Source organism: Coffea arabica, chromosome 3e (genome assembly GCF_036785885.1).
Source record: "Coffea arabica cultivar ET-39 chromosome 3e, Coffea Arabica ET-39 HiFi, whole genome shotgun sequence".
NCBI classification, from domain to species: Eukaryota; Viridiplantae; Streptophyta; class Magnoliopsida; order Gentianales; family Rubiaceae; genus Coffea; species Coffea arabica.
In genome coordinates this window covers 8,166,316-8,190,360 of record NC_092315.1, presented here as the reverse complement: position 1 = coordinate 8,190,360, position 24,045 = coordinate 8,166,316, and the positions used below count along the sequence as shown (strand labels likewise).

Here is a 24,045-nt window from a genome sequence, read left to right as displayed (position 1 = left end):
TTAGACAGTTACACAAAATTTGACACCCATAAGTGTGATATTCATGAAGTTTGCAAGCACAATATCTCAAGATTACAAGGGAACTCGATGACTTTGTTTTATTTCGGGCAAACCTCATTAACCAGAGCAAACTAACAAAGAAAACCCAGAACATCAATGGAGTATAAATTCCCACAATGAGGACCTCCAATTAGAATGTACGAATTTCAGCTAATTCAGTCTTTTATTTTATGCTGTCTAACCAACATCATTTTTTTACTTCTGGTTTCTGTGATGCACGAGAACGCGCAATTCAGGATCAGTTAACTTCTTGATCCCTACTATGAGAATTGAAGACTGAAGACAGAATAATTCTCAATCTATTCAAATTTGCAAAACAATATCATGAGAGAGAGATAAAATTTCAAATCTCAAACAAATTTGTGAAGTTTACTAAACTACTATCCTTGCCTGCAGAAGATTATGCTTTACTAAATAAATCTCAATCTATCCAACTCTCAAGTTCAGTTTTGGTTCCTCGTCATTTTGGCAGTTTCTAAGTTGAATCCCTGTCACTTTTTCCATCTCCTGCATCATCGTCACCACAACCACAAGGTTCAAAAAGGCTATCAAAGCAAACACATGCCTCCATTTGTCTCAGTTTTTCAGCAATATAAATAACCTCAGGTGAGCTTTCCTCAAAGTTTGTATGGTACAGGAGGCCTCTTGCCAATTTGTAAAAAGAAGGTGATGATAAAAACCATTATTCAAGCATGCCAGAGGAGTCGAGACATCAGAATCTCTCAATCGCATATGTGGCAGCTTCATTAGAGTAAACTTAGTCCAAGAATCCTTGATACCATAATCTTTCATCAGCCATACCTCGGCCTTGAAGTAGCCATTAGGCCCTGCATAGAAAACTGCAGAAAGGCAACTATCCAATCTCCCCAAACTGATCTTCAGAACGGTTTTATTATCTCCAGGTTTTAGGTATAGGCAGTGGCAGCTTGAAAAATTTCTCAATGGAGAGATCAAAGGCAGCAACGAAGACATCATCAACTTGTGGCAGGGCGAAAATTTTCAAAGTTGTGATATCATTGGCGGCAATGTAGACATCAACCAATAAGCATTCTATCATTAACCAGTGCAAGGCATTATGACTGAAAACACCATAACCTCTCATGTATAATCTCAGAAACAGAGACAGCAGAAGTCCAAGATGAAATGGTGGAGGAAAGTGACAACATGCGGACCATATCTATTGCAGTTGGCCAACATACTGAAGGGCAGAATATGGGAATTGGCATCACAGTACAAAACACTCAAAGCCAGATATGTGCAGCCTGGGCGTTGAAGGAGAGGAGCACTGGATCTGTTACGTTGGATCATTTTTTGGCGCTACAACTAACTCTATGCAAGATAATGGCACAAGGATGGCAGTACATTAAGATCCTACTATCATGCTCTCAGGTGTTACAATTGATAAAATGTCAAGCTTCAAGGGACGTGTATAGCAGGCCACCTGGAGGACATAAGACACCTAAGCTCATTGTTGAGGAGATGCTCATTTGATAGCCTACCTGTTGAAGGTAATAGCATAAGTAAGAGGTTAAGTAAGCTAGCAATGCACTTTCACTTTGATGAGGAGATTCTAGACCCTCTGTGTCTTAGTACACTTTTGTAAAGTCCAAATTGAGCCCTTGCTCATATATTGTACTATCCTTTTATTAGCAATAAAATCTCTATCGTTTCCGAAAAGTGGTAAAGGCCTGATCAATGGGTAAATTCCTCCATAAATTAGATTTCATGCTATACAACTCAAATTCATGGGATTTTCCATACACTACTCCATTCCCATATCTAACAATTTTCGACCAAAAGCAGAAATTTTGCAGTCACCAGAAACTTCATCATGTGATGAGACTTTTTTGCCGCTTCTGATGACTTATTACACAACAAGAGGAATGGTGGCAGTTGCAAATGCCATTGTTTTTCTGTCAAGGGATTCAACAAGATAATACCTCTCAGTGACTGCTTATGAGAGCAACCAAGACATAACAGGTCATTACATGATCCCTGAATGTTGTATGCAGGTAGGAAAGGGTGCTGAAGAGAGGGTTCAATAGGCTTTTTAGCAGCATTGTCGCGACGCTTATCAAGACTTAATGGAGTATAAGTTGGGAGGGTTGTAGAAGCTAGGCTCGGCTCTGAAGATGAGCTTAGTAACTCCCAAAAAGTCAGAATTTTTTCTTTGATTAAATGAAATTTGCTAAATTTTGGACTAGTAATTTGAGCACGCCATGCGTTTGACACGCCCAGAAATCTTCCTAGAGACTTCACTGGTGGCCTTGTGAGCACTTCACTGAAGAGCTATTCCTCAGGAAAATAATTACAAGATTTGAAACCTTTGCGAAAGATCAACAAGAATGATAAGAAGAAATAAGGAGATGAGATGTAGATGTATCATATATTGGGCCTAGAAAGATTAGTGTCTAAGAAATTGAGTAGAAATCGAAGTAGGTAGCTGGTAACCAGCCAAAATTTGTTCCAGTCCGGATTTGGAAGCTACGAGTGAAAAGGACTGTTCTTTTTTCTTAAACAATATTTTAGTTCTTAGAGTTGCAATAGCCTAAAACTTCAATTTCTTGATTTGCAGCTTGTCAATTGGTTAAACAACTTGCTGATGATCTTCCTTGTGAGCCCGGATTGGCAATTTCAGGTTGATTATTGCCAAATTTACAAGTAGACATGAAAAAAAAAATTGATGCCAAGGCATTTAGTTCTTTTAAGTAAAAATAGCAGCACTCAAACTCTATGCAGAAATCATTAAACTTATCCCACTCAACTACAAAGTCAAGGGGAAACAAAAACCATACCATCAAGGGAGTACTCAATGCAATACTAACTAGCAAAGAAGCAATAGTTAACGGAACAATAAATATAGCAATGTTTGATTATAAAATTTGAGTAAGCCTCAAATCAAGATTGAACTTTCCTTTAGAGTTGCGACCACAAATTTCAGCCAAAATACGAGGGATGCCTTAATTAATAAACTTCAATCTTGATACTCAACATTTTTGGAATTTTCTCCTTTTTGCATGAAACAAGAATTTGACATCCATAATCATGAAATTCACAATGTTCATAAGCACAATGTCTAAAGATTGCTAGAGAACTTGATTTCTTTGGATTATTCCTTGCAAGTCTTGTTAAAAGCTGAGCAAAACTAGCAAAGCAAATGTAGAACGTCTATGGAGTGTGTAGTTTTTAATCACCATGGCAACGTCCAATTACGACGAATGAATTTCAGCTACATCAGACTCTCTTATTCTTATCTTAAAGCATTTTCTCTTGATTGTGCATTGTCAACTTGAGCTTGGCGTCATTTGTATATGGACAAAAATAGTATGAAAAAATCAGCACAGACTACAGAGCATTCATCTACGATTGATAGGAAGATATGATTCGAATTTTGAACCTTGATCCTGGAGAACTACAAAGGATGACAAATTCTTCTGTTCAATTTGATCGAGATACAAGCTCTGATCTTGATTCTCACCCTAAAATAAGGTTACAAGAAGAGAAGAAGCAGAGTTACTATTAGGCCATCTTAACGAAATCAATATAGATTTGCTCTTTTGAAAGCTCACTTCATATATCACAACATGCACCCTGCCCCTTTTGGAATGTGATCACTGCATTCCATAAAAAAAGCAGCCTTGATGAGTTAAGAGTCTATTAAAGAAGTAGAAAAGACGGCCAGAAATCTACATGGAGATACAATTAAACACTTTTCTTGCGAAGATGCAAGAGCCACTAATGTTCCCATCTTTAATGAACGTGTCACCTTTTTGCTTAGCAAAACCCAACTTTCCCTTCGTACTGCAGGTACTTCTGATGCAGGATACATGCAATTGAACTTAATCCAGGATAAATTAAGTTTTTATTCCATACTATGAAAATTAAGGACTTAAGACATGATATTTCTCAATCTTTTCGACGCATCAGAGAAAGACTAAACTTAAGCCACACACAAACACACAAAGCATCCGGAGTTTACAAAAGGAGTAAGTTTGTAAGGAGGAGCAGTTGACTGAATAAACCTCCAGCTATCCAACTTTGGCAAGTTCATATTTTTGTACCCTTCATTTTGGCAGTTTGCCTGTTTAATCCTGTCGCTTTATTCATCTCAAGCATCACCACCACCACCACAAGTTTCAACAACGCTTATCAAAGCAAACACAGGCGTCCCATGGCTTGACTTTGTTTATTAACAATATCAATAACCTTAGTTGAGTTCCCCTCAAGGGTGTGTAGTATGAGAGAATTACGGTCAGTTTGTAAAAGAAGGTGATGATAAGAGCCATCGTTCCAGCATGCCATAGGAGTCAAGGCTACAGATTCCCCCCATCCCACGCATGGCAGCTTCATTTCAGCCAACGGTTTCCAAGAACCCTCGTTCATCTGCCATACCTCAGCTGTGAGATAGTCATTATGCTGTGCATAGAAAACTGCAGACAGGCAACCACCCAAGATCCCTAGACTGATGTTACAACCCGTATTATTGTTTACAAATTCAGTTTTTGGCAGTGGCAGCGGCAGCTTGGAAAATTTCTCAGTAGAAAGATCAAGGTGCCAATGAAGACATCATCACCCAATACGCTACTATCTCTCATTAACCAGTGAACGGCATTATTACTGAAAACACCATCACCTGCCACATCAGCGGTAAAGGCCTGATCAATGGGTAACTTCTTTCATGAACCAGATTTCAGGCTATACAGGAAAACATCACGGGATTTTTTTATTCTCTCTTCCTCAGTTAGAAATATCAATTTCATCCAAAACCACCAATTTATAATCCTCAGAATCTTTATCGTACCCAAATCCGTAATGACAAGAAAATCCATTTCCTTTTGGTTGGCATGATGGCGATTGCAGATCCCACAGCTTCTTTGTCAAGGGATTCAGGACGATAATACCTGACAGTGGGTCGTTGATAGAACAAAGACCAAGACACAACAGGCCAGAACAAGACCCACCGTATTTTGTACCGCCGTAGTTGAACAGACCCACCACCGTTAGGAGGGAGTTGGATCTGCTTTTTAGCATCATTGTCGAAAATCTTGTCAAGATCTATGGAGTGTAATGCGGGCATCTTGTCAAGATCTATGGAGTATAATCTGGGTTTTAGGTACCAAGCATAGCACGCAAAGATAACAACTCCTGAACAGTCTGAATATTTTCTTCGTTCATGCCAATGTTTTTCAAACGATGGGCTACTAATATATTCGCGCCATATCCACGCAAAGAAATCGTGCAAGAGACTTCCGTGGAAGCCTTGTAACCAATTCATCAAAGGGTAACACGTTGGGAAGACCATTAAAATGGCTTGTAAAGCCTTTACTACCAAAATTAATTGTGTTTTGCCAAAGCTCAAATTTTAAAGCCACAACAATTCTCTATAAAGTAACAAAGTAACTCTTCTCAATCAAATTAATAGCATCACAAATTGACTTAACAAGGGCAATGTTATTATTCTTAATGTGGCATCAAACTTTTACCTACGGCAAGTATTATTTGCCACCAAAAATTGTACCACAAGATTGGAAAAGACTGCCATCCACAAATATGACTTTGTTGGACATCACCTCAAGGTTGTATAGCATGAGATATTGCTTGTCAGGTAGTAAAATAACTTGTTCACGAGAAATAATTTTTAGTGTCAGATCATTTCTGATCCACGAACCTGGCAAACTAAGACTAAACCTAGTCCAAGAATCCTTAATACCAAAATCTTTCATCAAACACAAGCCAGCAATGTTACGAGGATAAAACTCATCATTCAAAATTGCAGCACGCCAACCATCCTAACTCCCTAAAGTGAGTATGATAGCGATGCTATCGCCATCAAAATTGCATATGCATCTGGCAGCTAGGTAAACTGCTTAGTTAGAGATTAAATGCAGCAATGAAACTGCTCGACTAATTCACCATAAGTGAGTGAAATACAATACCAACAATAATATTATAACAGCATTAGTACCCTAGTTAAGATCCTTCTTGGCATAAGTTAGTAAATCGTGGATTTCCCTCCATGAGTTGGATTTCAGGCTATACATTGCAAGTTTGAGACAATGCGGAATGTTTCTCTGTGAATGGCATATGTAGATGGTTACCTTCTATGATCAAGTAAAGCCACAAATTGTAATCATCCAAAGTTAGTCATACACTAACGATAATGATCATTAGTTTTCTTAACTTCTAGGAAAAATTGCAGATTCAACAGTGGCAAAAGTGATTTCTTTTCAATCCATGGATTCAGTAAGATAATCTCTATCAAATTTGAATACATTGTGCGTAGCTCAAGACACACAAGACCATTGCATGATCCTAGGGATTAGGAAGTGCACGGTCTCAAGTCTCAACTGAGGACGGAGTTTTATCCTCCTCTGGCATTCTTGCCCGAACACTATCAACATCTGTGGAGTATAATTAAGTTGCACTTGAATGCATCTATGGCAGGGCATGCAGAGAAGATTTTAACAGCGTCTTCAGAAGAGTCTGAATTTTGCTTCAGTTATAGTAGCTGTATCATAAATTCAAGGCTGTAAATTTGAGCACACTATGAATTTGATGCGCCCAGAAACCATCCAGGAGACTGTCCTAATGGCCTTGGAAGCATCTCAGTGAAAAGTAGTTCCTGTGGAATATGAGGAGAAATTATCTTTAGTATCTGAAACCTATGCTTCTGCTGCTACTTACAAACTTCCAATACCTACTGCTTTAGAAGAATCCCAGTACTGCTAGTATTTCCCTGAATAACTATTTAGAGAATCGGAAAGTTTTGCTCTACAAATAACAGCACTTGGTATGCTCCTCCTCTTTATCAATTTCCTATTCAGGACTGCAAATCTCGAATCAATATTGCCGGGGAAAACATTCACTTGTAGTATATGGAAAACAAAACCTTGATACCCAAAAGAAAAGGATCACAAATTATGCCAGCAAAAGTATGGTTCCATTTTTGGTAAAATAGTGAAGGATATTCCATTAGTAAAGAAAAAGGGGATGTAGGGGGTCCGTATATGTTGTTCAGGTCGATTAAAAGGTGCAAAAATAGCCAGAACTCAATGCGGAAAGTATGGAAAAACATCTCGTAATGTGTCTAATCATTAAGATCCTACTAAAGGAGAAACACAAAATCATAAGATCAAAGTATTTCTATGCAACTTTAACGAGCAAAGAAGCGAGAGCACAAAGGGCATCCATTACCAGAAGAGCGCTAATGTCTGCAAGCCCTTATTTCTAGTGCCTAGAATTCGCATAAAAAAAAAACACCTTTAAAGTACAAAACTAGTTAATGAATGGTGTCAATGTTGTCATTTTCACCATCATTTTTAAAACTTTCTGCTTTTGCCCATTATTTCCTTTATCTCCATCATTACCACCGCAAGGTTGAATAAGGCTATCGAAGCAAATACATGCCACCTGACAATAATCTAGATCATCAACAAAATGAGCTAAATCTATTGACCTCTTCTCAAGATCATATTGTACGATAAACTTCTTGCCAACTTGAAATAGAATTTGCTGACTAGAACCAACGAAGCATGCCACAGGAGCTGCAAATTTCCACTTTACCCAAATTGGCAACATCACATTATATTCAGTCCAAGAATTCTTAATACCATAATCTTTCATCGCCCACAGCTAATCCTGGATACAAGATTCAAACTTGACATGAAAAACAGTAGAAAGGTAACCATCAAAGCTACCTATAAGTGATTCCTCTGTGAAGGTTATCATCTTCATATTCAGGCATTAGGTTGCTGTGTTGAGAGATCAAAGGTAGCAATGAAGGGAACATGAGACACACTATCTACGATAATCTAGTGCAAAGCATTTCCAGCAAAAATACCATTTCGTTGATGAGGATTAGTTAAGGCCTAAAACGAGGGATCCCTGATCTTTCTCCATGAATTGGATTTCAAGCTATATGCCACGATTTCATGGAATGCTTCATAGATTAATTTGAAACTTAGGTTCCTACACTCGGCCAACACCACCAACTTGCAGTTATCAGAAAATTCATCATAACCAAAACCAAATTCAAAATAAGAACTAAGAAGGCTTAAGTTTTGCAGAAGAATAAAACCTGAAAGGTGGTAATTGTCATCGCTTCTGTGTCAAGGGATTCAAAAGGATAATATCCACCGGCCAAGATGCAGCAACCCAAGACAGACTAGGCCGTTGCATAAGCCCAGAATTTCACAACCATAGGCAAAACCCCACTGACTTAACTCAGGAGAGAGTTTAATCAGTCTTTTGGCATTTTTATTGCAAATTTTCTCCCAATCTGAGGAGCATAACTTCTAACAGCCCTGATGAGGTCCTTCAAGAAGAATCTTAACTTCAGAAGAGTTTGAGGCTTTTCTTCTGATATAATGTTGCTTGATGAAATGTAGATTGCTAATTTGAGCATGCCATGATTTTGATACACATCTGAAACGTCCAAGGGACTTCACGGGTAATCTGGTGAAAATCTCAATCAAGAGAAGCTCCTCAGGAATCCTATCAGACATTTGAGAAGTTTTGAGGTTTGCAAAGAGTTGGTGACTGTGAATCTTTGATGCAAAAAATTGTATGGCTAATATAAAGGGAGACCTAAAGGTCAAATTAAAGAATTTGCTAACTGTCTAGGAAATAAATATAAACAATGAAAATATTAACAAATATGGGACTATGGAAATTGGAAAAAAAAAAAGAAAAGCAATTATTGTTAGAAATAAATCCAATAGGATTCATAAAATATGACACATTACTACTACAGGACTACTAAGAGACTATGATATTTCGTTTTAAATTTTTTTTTCCAACAAACGGTAACATTTTATAGATCTTAAAACACTTGATTTTACAAGTATTACTTACAAAAAAGGGGGTACTACCCTGCAGTCCTTCTTGACTAAATCAACCAGCCATATTGGGAAATCATGTTCCCATTCAATATCATGTACTAGCTTTACTGCAAAACGTGCTAATACATGGCTGATTTCATTTTCTGTTCTAGGAATAAAAACAAAAGAGCATCTCTCGAAACCTGTACTAAGGTCCTGTACATCTTCTAGAATTGTTGCAATGGTGAAATCATACTCCCTGCTCCTGTTAATTTGCTCAACTACTGATTTGCATTCTGAATGGACTATAATTTGTGTCCATCCCTGTTGTTTAGCCATCAGTAATGCGTTCCGTATGATATTTCGTTTTAAAGAAAGTAGAGAATTTAGTTTTATAAATTTTTAATTGTAAAATGAATTTAAATAACATCTTAAGAACTACAATGAGATTCCTTGATTTGTTCATCTTGATAGCGTTGTTGCAACAAAATTTACACAGTTATATCTATGTAAGTGATTATGGAGTGTAAATCATTTAAAAACATGATAAAATACTACCACGCATCATGACAATCAAGAATCAAATAATTGCAAGCCCTAATTAGTCATTTTAAAAGTTATAACTAGTATATAATGAATACAAAATAGCCTTCTCTTTAACAAGAAATGCTTCTTTCTACTAATTTAGCACATGCAAAATGTATTTGAACAGGAATGATTTAAGGCAAGTCATGATAGATTGGATTCTATATATACTAAACATTTTTTGGGTTAGCTAAATTATTTCTCTTTATGCTATAATTCTTGTGCCTTTATAATTAATGTACAAAGTTTTATTGACACTTCTGCATCAATTATAGGAGATTGTGAAGGAAGAAAAAGAAAAAGAATTTTGGTTTGTGAAGATTTACGAATATCAAAATTCAGAACTACTACGAGCGAGAGAGTACTATAGGTGAGAGGTTTCACTTATATTAAAAAAAGTTTAAAAAAAGAAAGAAAATTCAGAACTACTGTTAATTCTTTGAATATCACTGTTGATATGCTACAAAGCCCATCTCTTCAAGGTTCTCAGTATTCCGAGTGGTAAACCCTCTTTGACACACTTGCTAAAGGTCATTGTCCACCTAAGGACAGGTAGAACTATCCTAAAAAATTTTGAAGTAGGAAAGCCAAGAAATTATGCAGATTTCTTTTACAAATTTTATCATATAATATAGTTGGATTTGGTCTTGAAACCATTGGAACTAATCAGTAAGAAATTCTTTTATATGAATGAGAATCACGCAGCCCATATATAGGCAACTTCAATCCTAACTTTAATCCAAAAGCTCTAAACTGCATGATTCATTATTTCTCAATAAAAAATAGAAAAGAAAATAAAGTATGACCATTGCCTCTTCTTTTTTCCTAAATGCATGGAATATTTAAGTGTACTACAAAGCTTATATTAGAGTTGCAAGATAAAGAGAACCTTTTCTTTTTCTTTTTCTTTTATTTTTTTATAATTGCCCAAAAAGACAAATATAATTAAACATCCAATTGGGGATTTACTTCGAGGATTATAACATTCTTAATTTCTTCATAGGTGGTGATTCACCATTAGTAAAGGGTGCTGATAATGTTACAACAGTTCTTTTAATTAATCCCACAACACCACATTCTTTAAAATACAAATTTACCTTTTTCAAAGTCTCCAACATTTGACCATTAGAGGGTATTATTGTCATTTTAAATAAATTTGCTGTAGGAATTAAAAAATAGAAATTTGCAGTAGGAATAAAAGAAAACATAGTGAAAATATTATTTGCCATTGGTCAAGGGAGACTTAAAAAACATTTTAAGGTCATTGGAGACGTCATATTTCATAGCATTTTATTAACTCAAATGAAGTTTTGATTCTCTTAAAATCTTGCTAGCCAGGCCCCATTTTTCAAAGACCCTTATTAGGGTCTTTAAATCTTAGTAGTTGATTTTCATTGAATTGCCCAATTGAGCCTAACTAAAATGTGGGTGACCCATAAAAATTCAAACTCTCTGAAACCACCCAACCCAAATTTTATAACAGAGATAGTATATGTAAGTTTTCATTTTCCATTCATAGAGGTTAATTACCCTTGAGAGCAAGGGTAGGCTCAAGTGGCTAAACATAATTATGTCTTCCCCAACAGTTTCTTATTATTAGCAACTGTTTGTAGCGTCATACAAATGAACATTCTTCTTTGTTCTGACCCAAAGTAACTATGGCACCACCTGTCTAAACTAAATCTTCTTTAACAGCAATACCAACTCAGAAATCAAGAGGAAGAGAGAGGTAAAAATATTGGGCTTTAAAAGATTCTAACAAATTGAATGGGCAAACAAAATTTGCATCAATTGTGACCAATGTTTAAGAAGTTTAGTCCCTTTTGGACAATTCTTTTGACTTCATACAACTTAGACCGACTTGCAAGTCGGTTCAGGACCTATCAATCTCCAAATTTTAAAGTATTCACCCAAAAGACAAAAAAAAAATCTTCAAATCATTCACATTTAGAGGCGTGAATTCTGATGGATATCAATTAATATTTTGGTTACAACAAAAAAAGAAAACAATTTATATTTGATTTAAGGGATGTTTTTAATTTATACCAAAATTACCATCTAAATGCACACATTTGCATTAATTATCTTCTGACTTTAAATACGTTCTGTATTTAATATTGATATCCAAAACTTTTAGCACCTAAAGCCTCTCTCAACAAAAAAGACAAAAGAATAAGAATGCACTTGAGCATACTCAATTATTTTTAGTAAAATCAAAAGAAAAAAATAGAAAAAAGAAACGGAAACTCTGCTAGTTAACACCAAAAATCTATGCAACGAAAAATTACCTTTAGCCCCTTGTGATTTAGCATATTTTTGCATAACCTCCTATGATTTCAAAAGTAATAGATAATTCCCTCATATTTTGAACTAAAATGGCAAAGTGATGAAATGCGTCACCATAATGGAGCCTATTGAAATGTCAAGAGTTTCCTCAAGTCAAGGCTAAAATTGTTTGTTAAGCATGGGTTTTATATATGAGTATTGAAAGTATAGGAGGGTCATGTAATAAAAGAGTTAAACCACAAGGGGTTAATTTATATTTCGTCCCTGATTTATATATCATGACCACTAACAATTTTAGTCTTAAATAGGGTATATTGACAATGTAGCTAGCTATGTTGAGGAAGACAATTTCCGCCATTTTAATACTTTAGTTAAAAAGTATAAGGGCGGTATATATAACTTTTCAAACAATAAAAGAATAATGTAAAAAAAAGGCAAAATCATAGAGTGTTAAAAATGTATTTTAATATAATGACGGTAAAAGAAAACAAAATTACAAAGTCAAATTAAAACGACCGCCTTACCTATACAACCATACCACTATTTTTTTTAGATTTCTACATTTGAAATAAAACTTGTAAAGCCTACACTACCAAAATTATTTGTGCTGTTGCCAAAGGTCAAATTTTAAAGCCACAACAATTCTTTATAACGTAACAAAATTACTCTTCTCAAGTCAAATTAATAGCATCATAAATTGACTTAACAAGTGTCATGTTGTTGTTCTTAATCTAACATCGAACTTTTCTTCTCAACCTGAAGGTTGCAGAGAAATTTCTAATTTTGTGATGAATTTTAAAAAAATTCTACAAAATGGGTGATTTTGGCAATGGATTCCGTCCGGGGGTCAGCGCATTCGCGAAATGCGAGCTCAGTAGAGCTCGCATTTCACGAATGCGAGCTCTACTCTGTAGTTCTTCTTAAGTAGAGCTCGCATTTCACGAATGCGAGCTCTACTCTGTAGTTCTTCTTAAGTATTCATCATGTCAGGTTCTTGTAGGAGGCATAAGTTCATGCTCTTCAGTCTTCTTCTTGCTTTGATTCTCATCTCATCAGAAGCATCAAGATTTCCAAAGGATATGTGGAAACAGATGCTGCCTAAAAGGCTTCCATCTCCTTCTTCAGCTCCCTCGAGAGGATCAAATTCTGTAGCTACTGCATCTACAGATATTGAAGCCTAGAGAAAGCTTCCTAATTCATCTGATGGAGGCAAGGTGTAGCAGATAGTGAAGAGGGTTATTCACAATTGACATCTCTAACTGTAAAGGCAGGATACTTGCAGATTTTGTACATGATCTGGTACATACATTTTTCTCTCATCACATCGATGAAAGGGCAAAACTGAGTGATCAAGCGATGAGGAGATTGATTGAAGGCCGTCTGATAAGTGGATCTCCTGTAAAGATGCTGAGCCGCTACTCATCAGAGACAGCATAGGGCACGATTGTAGAGATAGAGATTCAATAGAGGAGGCATAATTATTTAGTTTGTATGTAGAAGACAACTTTGATGTGTCCTGTAAACTCAGTGAGCTCGCATTCCGCGAATGCGAGCTCACTGAGCTCGCATTTTCGGAATGCGAAGACCCCCATTTGTAGAAAACACTCCAAGAACCGCCCTCGTTGTAGAATTCTTTTTTTTTTCCATCATAAACTAAGAATTCACCCGAAGGTTGCATAGCACGAGAAACAGCATGTTAGGTAGTGAAATAGCCTGCTCACGAGAAATAATTTTTAGTGTCAGACCATTTAAGATCCACAAATTTGGCAAACTAAGACTAAACTTTTGCCTTCAGAAGATTTCAACAGTCTTCAGAAGAGTCTGAGTTTCCGCTTCAGTTATAGTGGTCATTTCATAAATCTGGGGCTATAAATTTGAGCATGCTACGAATTTGATGCATCCTAAAACCATCCAGGAGACTTTCCTAATGGCCTTGGAAGCGGCTCAGTGAAAAGTAGTTCCTTTAGAATACGAGGAGAAATTATCTTTAGTACCAGAAACCTATGCTTGTGCTACTCGTTCCAACCTTCCAATACGTACACCTTTAGAAGAATTCCCAGTACTGCTAGTATTTCCATGAATAAGTGTTTAGAGAATATGAAAGTTTAGCTCTTCAAATAACAGCACTTGGTATGCTCCCTCTCCTTATCAATTTCCTATCTGGGATAGCTAATCTTCAATCAATATTGCCTGGAAAAACATTCACTTGTAGTATATGAAAAATAAAACCCACTTCAAGACTAGGGCACTGCTAAATTTGGAGTGGAATTGCAAGCTACAGCACACTGGAGAAAACGAAACTATTGCATTGACTGGCCAGCCAAAGAGAGTATCAACAACGATGTTGACACTGTCTTCTTCTGTGAGCCTCCGGATCCTCTTAGAGAATTGATGGCAAAAGAAGTTCAGGGCGTAACAAGTTCAAAGACTCTTGGCCGAGACCGAGACGACTTGGCCGAGTCGTCACCAGAATGGTGCCTTCTATTCCGATACTGGGACGAGATAATTCGAAATATTGGATCATTGAGAACTCGGCCGAGATGTCTCCGACGCGGATAGAAATGGTCGAGTCGTCCCGAGTCACACCGACTCATCTCGAATCAATTCGAATTTTTATTATTTTTGCTAATTTATTATTATTTTGTTTATCATATTTTTACAATTTTTAAAATATTAAATGTTTCAAAATTTTGTATCTCATCAAAACAGCTACCGATATGCCGAAATCGATGTGGAACGGTCCGGTCCACCACCGGTACTGCGGCTTTGATCAACCCCTCCTTTTGTTTGTAAAATTAGATGTTAGGCTAGTTTAGCCTCCCTATTACACAAAAAAAAAAAAAAAAAAGAAGATAAAACCCTGATAGCCAAAAGAAAAGGATTACAAAATTTTTAGTAAAAGTACATAAGCATTAAGATCCTACTGAAGGAGAAACACAAATTCAAAGATTTAAGCATTTCTATGCAACTTTAACTAGAAAACAAGTAAGAGTACAAAGGGTATCCATAACCAGAAAAGTACTAATGCTTGCAAGTTCTTATATCTAGTGCCTACATTTCACACAAAAGTAACGCCTTTAAAGTACAAAAGTAGTTAATTGATGAGGTCAATGTTGTCGTCTTCGCCATCATTTTTGGAACTTTGTGCTTTTGTCCCATTATTTCCTCCATCTCCATCACCACCACCGCAAGGTTGGATAAGGCTGCCAAAGCAAACACATGCCACCAGACAATAATCTAGATCATCAAGAAAATGAGCAAAATCTGCTGACATCTTCTCAAGATCGTATTGTACGAGAAACTTCTTGCCAACTTGAAATAGAATTTGCTGACTAGAATCATTCAAACATGCCACGGGGGTTGCGAAATTCCAATTTCCCCAAATTGGCAACCTCACATTATATTTTGTCCAAGAATCCTTAATACCATAATCTTTCATCACCCATAGGTGAACCTGGATACATGGATCAAACTTGATATGAAAAACAGTTGAGAGGCAACCATCCAAGCTACCTAAGGTGATTCCTCTATCGATGTTATAATCTTCATATTCAGGCATTGGGAGATCAAAGAATTGCTCAGTTGAGAGATCAAAGGCAGCAATGAAGGGAGCATGGGACGCCCTATCCAACATAATCCAGTGCAAAGCATTTCCAGCGAAAACACCATTTCGTTGATGAGGATTAGTTAAGGCCTGAAACGGGGAATCCTTGATCTTTCTCCATGAATTTGATTTCAAGCTGTATGCCATGATTTCATGGAATGATTCATAGATTAATTCGAAACTCGGCCTCCTACACTCGGTCAACACCACCAACTTGTAGTCATCAGAATCTTCATCATAACCGAAACCAAATTCATAATAAGAAGTCTTAAACTCTGCTAAAGAATAAAAGCTGAAAGGTGGCAATTGCCATTGCTTTTGTGTCAAAGGATTCAAGAGGATAATTTTTACCGGCCAAGATGCAGCGAGTAATCCAAGACAGACTAGGCCGTTGCACGAGCCCAGAATTTCGCAACCATAGGCAAAACCCCACTGACTTAACTCAGGAGAGAGTTTAATCAGTTCTTTGGAATTTTGGTCACAAATTTTGTCCCAATCTGAGGAGCATAACTTGTAATAGCCCTGGTGGGGTCCTCCAAGAAGAATCTTAACTTCAGAAGAGTTTGAACCTTTTCTTCTGATATCATGTTGCTTGATGAAATGTGGATTGCTGATTCGAGCACGCCATGATTTTGATACACATCTGAAACGTCCAAGAGACTTCACAGGTAACCTTAGGAGAATCTCAATGAAGAGAAGCTCCTCAGGAATCCTATCAGACATTTGAGAAGTTTTGAAGGTTTGCAAAGAGTTGATGACAATGAATCTGTGGCGCATAAAATTGTGCGGCTAATATAAAAAGGGAGACCTAAAGATCAAATTAAAGAATTTTCTAATCGTCTAGGAACTAAATCTGAAGAATGAAAATATTAACATATATGCGCCTACCGAAAATTCGAAAAAGGAAAAGCAATTAATAATGGGATAGGATATTAATTGAACTGCAACAACGCCTACTGGAAATTCGAAAATGGAAAAGCAATTAATAAGGAAATATGATATTAATTGCACTGCAACAGCTTTATCTATAGGATTCAGTTTGGATTCATAAAATATGGCATATTTGATATTAAAACTATAGGACTACTAAGTAGATGTGATATTTCGTTTTAAAGGAAGTAGAGAATTTAATTTTATAAATTTTTAATTGTAAAATGAATTTAAATAACATCTTAAAAACTACAATGAGATTCCATGATTTGTTCATATTAACTGTATTTTTGAAACAAAATTTACACGGGTTATATCTAGGTAAGGGCTAATTTCTGAAAATAATCCAAAAAACATTGTCTCAAAGTGGGTTGAGGTGGGGAAAATAAGAAGAAGAAGAAAGCAAAGAAGGAAAAAAAAATTTTGGGTATTTTTAGTTATGTATTTTAAAAACTTTGAAAAGTTTTTTGAAGTTATTATAACTAAAGTTGTTCAAAAAAACTTGTAAGAGAAAATTTTGGTAAAAAATTCATTTGTCAAACTGGTCCATTTGCCATTGGTCAAGGGAGACTTAGAACATTTTATGGTCATTGAAGATGCCAATTTCATAGCATTTTCTTGACTAAAACCAGTCACAAGTGATTCAAATGGAGTTTTGACTCTCTTGAAATCTTACTAGTTGTGCCCCGTTTTTCAAAGACCATTATTAAAGTCTTTAAATCTTAATAGTCGGACTTCATCGAGTTATTGAATTGAGCTTAGGTAAAATGTAGGTGATCCATAGGAATTCAAACCCTCTCAAACCACTCAACACTAATTTTATATCAATATTAATACAGAGATAGCATATGTCAGTTTTAAATTTCCCATTAATGTAGGTTAATTGCCCTTGAGAGCAAGGGTAGGCTCAAGTGGCTAAACCTAATATCTTCCCAATAGTTTTTTCTTATTAGCAGTTGTTTGTAGCTTAATACGAAAACACATTTTCTTTTTTGCTCCGACCCAAAGTAATTGTAGACCACCAGTCAAAACTAAATCTTCATGTAACAGTAATACCAACTCAGGAACCAAGTAGAAGAGACAGGTAAAAATATTGGGCATCAAAAGATTCTAACAAATTGAACGGACAAACAAAATTTGCATCATTTGTGATGACCAATGTTCAAGAAGTTTAGTCCTTTTTTATCAGTTCTTTTGGCTGGTTAAGTTTGATACAACTTAGACCTCCTGCAATCGGTTTAGGACTTACCAATGCCCAAATTCTAAATAATTCACCCAAAAGAAAAAAAAATCTTCAATCATTCACATTTAGAGGTGTGAAATCTGATAGATATCAATTAATATTTTCGTTACTACCAAAAAAATCAATTTATATTTGGTTTTAGGGATGTTTTAGTTACTTTAAATATGTTCTGCATTTAATATTTATATCCAAAACATTTAGCGCCTAAAGCTTCTGTTGGTTAACACTGAAAATCTATATAAGGAAAAAATATCTCTAACCCCTTGTGATTTAGCATAGTTTCACATGACCGCCTATGGCTTCAAAAGCAATAAATAATCCCCTCATATTTTGAGCTAAAATAGCACAGTGATGAAAATCGGTCCCCATAATGGAGCCCATTGAAATGTCAAGAGTACCTTAAAGTCAAGACTAAAATTGTTTGTTAAGCTGGGGCTTTATGTATAATTATTGAAAATATAGGAGAGTCATGTAATAAAGGAGTTAAATTCCAAGAGACTAATGTATACTTCACCCAAATTTATATATCATGACCATTAATAATTTTAGTTTTAAATAGGGTATATTGACATTGTAGCTTGCTGTGCTGAGGACGACAATTTCTGTCATTTTAATACTTTAGTTAAAAGTATAAGGGCGGAATGCATAACTTTTGAAACAATAACAAAATAATGTGAAAAAAAATCAAATCGTAGTGTGTTAAAATGTATTTTAATATAATGATGGTAAAAGAAAAAAAAATTACCAAGCCAAATTGAAACGACAGCCTTACCTATACAAACATACCACTATTTTATTTTCAGATTTGGACGTTTGAAATAAAACTTGAAAACCCTATACTACCAAAATTAATTGTGTTGTTGCCGAAACTCAAATTTCAAAACCACAACAAATTTTTATAAAGTAACAAAATTACTCTTCTCAAGTCAAATTAATAGCATCATAAATTTACTTAACAGGTTTCATGTTCTTATTCTTAATCTGACATCAAACTTTTACCTATGGCAAGTATTGCTTGCCACCAAATTGCACGGTTTGGAAAGGATTCATCTGCAGATACCATCGGATGATGTGTTGTGTACGTGCATGAGGAAGATGAATGATTTTGCTGGCCATCACCTGAAGGTTGTATAGCATGGGAAACTGCATATCAGGTAGGAAAATAGCCTGCTCATGAGAAACAATTTTTAGTGTCACACCATTTAAGATCCACAAATTTGGCAAACTAAGACTAAATCTAGTCCAAGAATCCTTAATACCATAATCTTTCATCAATCACAAGCCAGAACGTACTGTGGCGAGGATAAAACTCATCATTCAAAGTTCCAACAAGACAATCATCCAAGCTCCCTAAAGTGAGTATGATAGCTATGCTGTCGCCATCAAAATTGCATAGGCATTGGCAGCCTAGAAACGTGCTTAGTTGAGAGATTAAATGCATCAATAAAAATGCCGGTTTCATTGACCATAAGTGAGTGCAAAATAATGCCACCAATAACCCCATTAGTACCTTGGTTACGATCCTTCTTGGCATGAGTTAGTAAATCATGAATTTTCCTACATGAGTTGGATTTCAGGTTATAAATTGCGAGTTTGAGACGAAGTGGAGTGTTTCTCTATAAATGCGACTTCTAGATGGTTACTTCCTATGATCGTGTAAAGCCACCAAGTTGTAATCATCCAAAGTTAGTCATACGCTAATGATAATGATCATTAGTTTTCTCAACTTCCAGGAAAACCTGCACATTCAAGAGTGGCAAAAGTGATTGTTTTTTAGTGCATGGATGCAGGGTGATATTCTCTGTCAAATTTAGTACTTTGTGCGTAGCTCAAGACACACAAGCCCATGGCATGATCCTCGGAATTTGGAATGGCGCCGTCTCAACAGAGGTCAGAGATTGATCCCTCCCCTAGCATTCTTGCCACGAACCCAATCAAGATTAGGGCACTGCTAAATTTGGAGTGGAATTGCAAGCTACAGCACTCTGGAGGAAAGGAAACTTTGCATTGACTGGCCAGCCAAAGAGAGTATCAACAACGATGTCGACACTGTCTTCTTCTGTGAGCCTCCGGATCCTCTTAGAGAATTGATGGCAAAAGCTGTTCGGGGGGTGATGACCCCCTCCTTTTGTTTGTAAAAATAGATGTTAGGCGAATTTAGCCTCCCCTATTACACAAAAAAAAAAAAACAAAAGATAAAACCCTGATAGCCAAAAGAAAAGGATTACAAAATTTTTCAGTAAAAGTACATGAGCATTATGATCCTACTGAAGGAGAAACACAAATTCATAAGATTTACGTATATCTATGCAACTTTAACTAGAAAATAAGTAAGAGTACAAAGGGTACCCATAACCAGAAAAGTACTAATGCTTGCAAGTTCTTATATCTAGTGCCTAGATTTCACATAAAAGTAGCACCTTTAAAGTACAAAACTAGTTAATTGATGATGTCAATGTTGTGGTCTTCGCCATCATTTTTGGAACTTTGCGCTTTTGTCCCATTAATTCCTCCATCTCCATCACCACCACCGCAAGGTTTGATAAGGCTGCCAAAGCAAACACATGCCACCAGACAATAATCTAGATCATCAAGAAAATGAGCAAAATCTGTTGACATCTTCTCAAGATCGTATTGCACGAGAAACTTCTTGCCAACTTGAAATAGAATTTGCTGACTAGAATCATTCAAGCATGCCACAGGGGTTGCGAAATTCCACTTTCCCCAAATTGGCAACCTCACATTATATTTAGTCCAAGAATCCTTAATACCATAATCTTTCATCACCCACAGGTGAACCTGGATACAAGGATCAAACTTGATATGAAAAACAGCAGAAAGGCAACCATCCAAGTTTCCTAAAGTGATTCCTCTATCGATGTCATCATCTTCATATTCAGGAATTGGGAAATTAAAGAATTGCTCAGTTGAAAGATCAAAGGCAGCAATAAAGGGAGCATCGGACACCCTATCCATCATAATCCAGTGCAAAGCATTACCAGCAAAAACACCATTTCGTTGATGAGGATTAGTTAAGGCGTGAAACGGGGGATCCCTAATCCTTCTCCATGAATTTGATTTCAGGCCATAAGCCATGATTTCATGGAATGCTTCACACATTAATTCAAAGCTCAAGCTCCTAAACTCAACCAACACCACCAACTTGTAGTCATCAGAAACTTCATCATAACCGAAACCAAATTCAAAATAAGATGGCTTAAGTTCTGCAGAAGAATAAAAATTGAAAGGTGGCAATTGCCATTGCTTTTGTGTCAAAGGATTCAAGAGGATAATTTGTACCGGCCAAGATGCAGCGAGTAATCCAAGACTGACTAGGCCATTGCACGAGCCCAGAATTTCACAACCATAGGCAAAACCCCACTGACTTAACTCAGGAGAGAGTTTAATCAGTCCTTTGGCATTTTTGTCACGAATTTTGTCCCAATCTGAGGAGCATAACTTGTAACAGCCCTGATGAGGTCCTCCAAGAAGAATCTTAACTTCAGAAGAGTTTGAGCTTTTTCTTCTGATATAATGTTGCTTGATGAAATGTGGATTGCTAATCTGAGCACGCCATGATTTTGATACACATATAAAGCGTCCAAGAGACTTCAAAGGTAACCTGGTGAAAATCTCAATGAAGAGAAGCTCCTCCGGAATCCTACAAGACATTTGAGAAGTTTTGAGGTTTGCAAAGATTTGGTGACTGTGAATCTATGATGCATAAAATTGTGCGGCTAACAATAAAAAGGGAGACCTAAAGATCAAATTAAAGAATTTGCTACTTGTCTAGGAAATAAATCTAAAGAATGAAAATATTAACAATTAAGCGCCTACTGGAAATTGGGAAAAAAAAAGGAAAGTAATTAATATTGGGATAGGATATTAATTGGGATAGGATATTAATTGCACTACAACATCTTTAGCTGTTGGATTCAGTTTGGATTCATAAAATATGACATATCCATATTATTACTACAGGACTACCATGGCTTGTTTGGGATTGCGGTGCTTTCGCTAAAAAAGGGACTTTTAGGTGCTAAAAGTATTTTTAAAATGTTTGGTGAATAGCATCCCATAAAATTAGGAATAGAGTTTTTAGTATTAAAAGTACTTCTAGTAAAAGTTCAAATTTGGTACTTTTAGAGTAGCTTTTGTGATTTAAAAAATAAAACATCAAATTTAATCAGTTTATCCTATATTATGAACTAAATAAAGAGATAAACACTTTCAAATTACACATTATCCAATAAAATAAGTGCTTATTGAACTATGTTTCTAAACAATATATGTAAAAGTACTTAAGTAGTTAATAAATACATTTATTAAAATCTCTACTAGGGAAATACTTTTCAATAAGTTACCGCAACCCCAAACATGCACTAAATGAATGTGATATTTCGTTTTAAAGGAAGTAGAGAGTTTAGTTTTATAAATTTTTAATCGTAAAAAGAATTAAATAACAGCTTAAAAACTACAATGAGATTCCTTGATTTGTTCATATTGACCATGTTGTTGAAACAAAAATTTACACACAAGTTATATCTAGGTAAGTGATTACGAAGTATAAATCATTTAAAAACATAATAAAATACTACCACGCATTACAGGAATCGTGAATCAAATTATTGCAAGCCCTAATTAGTCGTTTCAAAAATTAATTTAAATAGTTTAGAATGAATCCACAATAGCTTTCTCTTTAATAGGAAATGCTTCTTTATACTAATTTAGCACATGCAAAATGTAATTGAACAGGAATGATTTGAGGTAATTTCATTGGCACCTATGCATTAATTATAGGAGATTGCGAAGAAAGAAAAATAAAAAGGATTTTGGTTTGTGAAGATTCATGAATATCAAAATTCAGAAGTGCTACTAATTCCTTGAATATCACTCTAGATATAATACAAAGCCCATCTCTTCAAGGTTCTCAGTATTCCGAGTGCTAAACCCTCTTTCACACACTTGCTAAAGGTCGTTGTCCTCCTAAGGACAAGTAGAACTATCCTAAAATTTGAAGTAGAAATTATGCAGATTTGTTTTACAAATTTTAATCCAAGGGCCCTTAACTGCATGATACATTATTTCTCGAAAAAAAAAAAGAAAAGAAAATAAAGTATGATCATTAACCCTTTTTTTTTTTTTGTCTAAATGCAAAGAATGTTTAAGTGTACTACAAAACTCATATTGACGTTGCAAGATAAGAGAACCTTTTCTTTTTAAAAAAAAAATTATAATTGCCCAAAAAGGCAAATATAAACATCCAATTGGGGATTTACTTGGCGGATTATACCATTCCTCATTTCTTCATAGGTGGTGATTCACTATTAGTAAAGGGTGGTAATCATGTCGCAGCAGTTCTTTTAATCCCACAACATATTCTTCTTTAAAAGACAAATTTACCTTTTTCAAAGTCTATCCAACATTTGACTATTGAAGGGCATTATTGTCATTTTAAAGAAATTTGTTATAAGAATGAAAAAAAAAAAAAGAAATTTGCGATAGAATAAAAAAAATATTTTGGAAATATTATTTGACATTGGTCAAAAGAGAAATAAAACATTTTAAGGTGATTAAAGACATCAAACTTAATCGCATATTATTAATCCAAACCAATTACAAGTGACTCAATACTCGAGTTTCTTGAAATCTTACTAGTTGGATCTTGTTGAGTTACCTCTATCAGCGTTTTTAAATCTTAATAGTTGGGTTTCATTGAGTTACCGAATTTAGCCCAACAAAAATATAAGTGACCTATAGAAATTTAAATTCACTCGAACCATCCAACCCAAATTTTATATCAGTTTTTTTTTTTTTGTGGAAATTTTATATCAGTTTCAATACAGAGTATGTTAAATTTCAGCTTCCATTAATGTAGGTTAAATTGCCCTTGAGAGCAGGGGTAGGCTCAAGTGGATAAATGACAGGTTGTCGAAGCCTGTGCAATAATAAAACCTGCTCAAACTAAAAGTAATTTCTGTAGATAGTGGTAAGCAGGGTCGAATCCACAGGGACCGGGAGTAATTGTTTCTTTTCAAATTCACAGTGACAATGGGGTGTTTTTATGCAGGATGTGACAATCAAAGAAATTCAACTAAAATCTAAAAAGCTACTAAAAATTAAATAACAAATTACTGAAATCAAATGAGTGATAATTAAGGATCTAGCCAAGAAATAACTTCAGCAACGGTTCACCCAATTGATCATCGATAAGCAAAGGCAATTCCAATTATTTACTAATAAATAGGTTATAACTACCAAACAAGCGATGGCAGTCAACCCCTCCTTACTGTGTCGGTGATCAAGGTACGCCCGTTAATCACTGCTCTAATTGAGAAATAATCCTAGGTACGCCCATAGAATTTAATTCCCCAATTGCCTTACGTATTAGAGGAGTCCTATTCTAACCAAATAACACACTACCAGGGTTATTTTAGATTAGCCCGCGTATTCCCCTGACACGAATCTAATCGTGCCAGTTGTCACTATTTTGAGGCAATTAAACAATTACGGATTTA

At 35.6% G+C, this 24,045-nt stretch overlaps 2 protein-coding genes and 1 long non-coding RNA gene across 3 annotated transcripts; all 3 read right to left on the bottom strand.

Moving 5' to 3' along the window:
* Positions 1-6,231: 6,231 nt before the first annotated feature.
* Positions 6,232-8,665, bottom strand: LOC140038954 (uncharacterized). Its single transcript, XR_011842464.1, has 2 exons — positions 8,138-8,665; positions 6,232-6,682 (listed from the first exon to the last, which is right to left on the bottom strand). It is a non-coding gene; the product is annotated as an uncharacterized lncRNA (long non-coding RNA).
* Positions 8,666-14,691: 6,026 nt separating this feature from the next.
* On the bottom strand, positions 14,692-16,305 carry LOC113737274 (F-box protein CPR1-like). Its single transcript, XM_027264525.2, has one exon. The coding sequence runs from the start codon at positions 16,129-16,131 to the stop codon at positions 14,845-14,847; it is 1,287 nt and encodes a 428-aa protein (XP_027120326.1). The 5' UTR covers positions 16,132-16,305; the 3' UTR covers positions 14,692-14,844.
* A 3,429-nt stretch (positions 16,306-19,734) lies between these two features.
* On the bottom strand, positions 19,735-21,369 carry LOC113737273 (F-box protein CPR1-like). Its single transcript, XM_027264524.2, has one exon. It carries the CDS (start codon positions 21,197-21,199, stop codon positions 19,967-19,969), a length of 1,233 nt encoding a protein of 410 aa, XP_027120325.1. The 5' UTR covers positions 21,200-21,369; the 3' UTR covers positions 19,735-19,966.
* Positions 21,370-24,045: the final 2,676 nt, after the last annotated feature.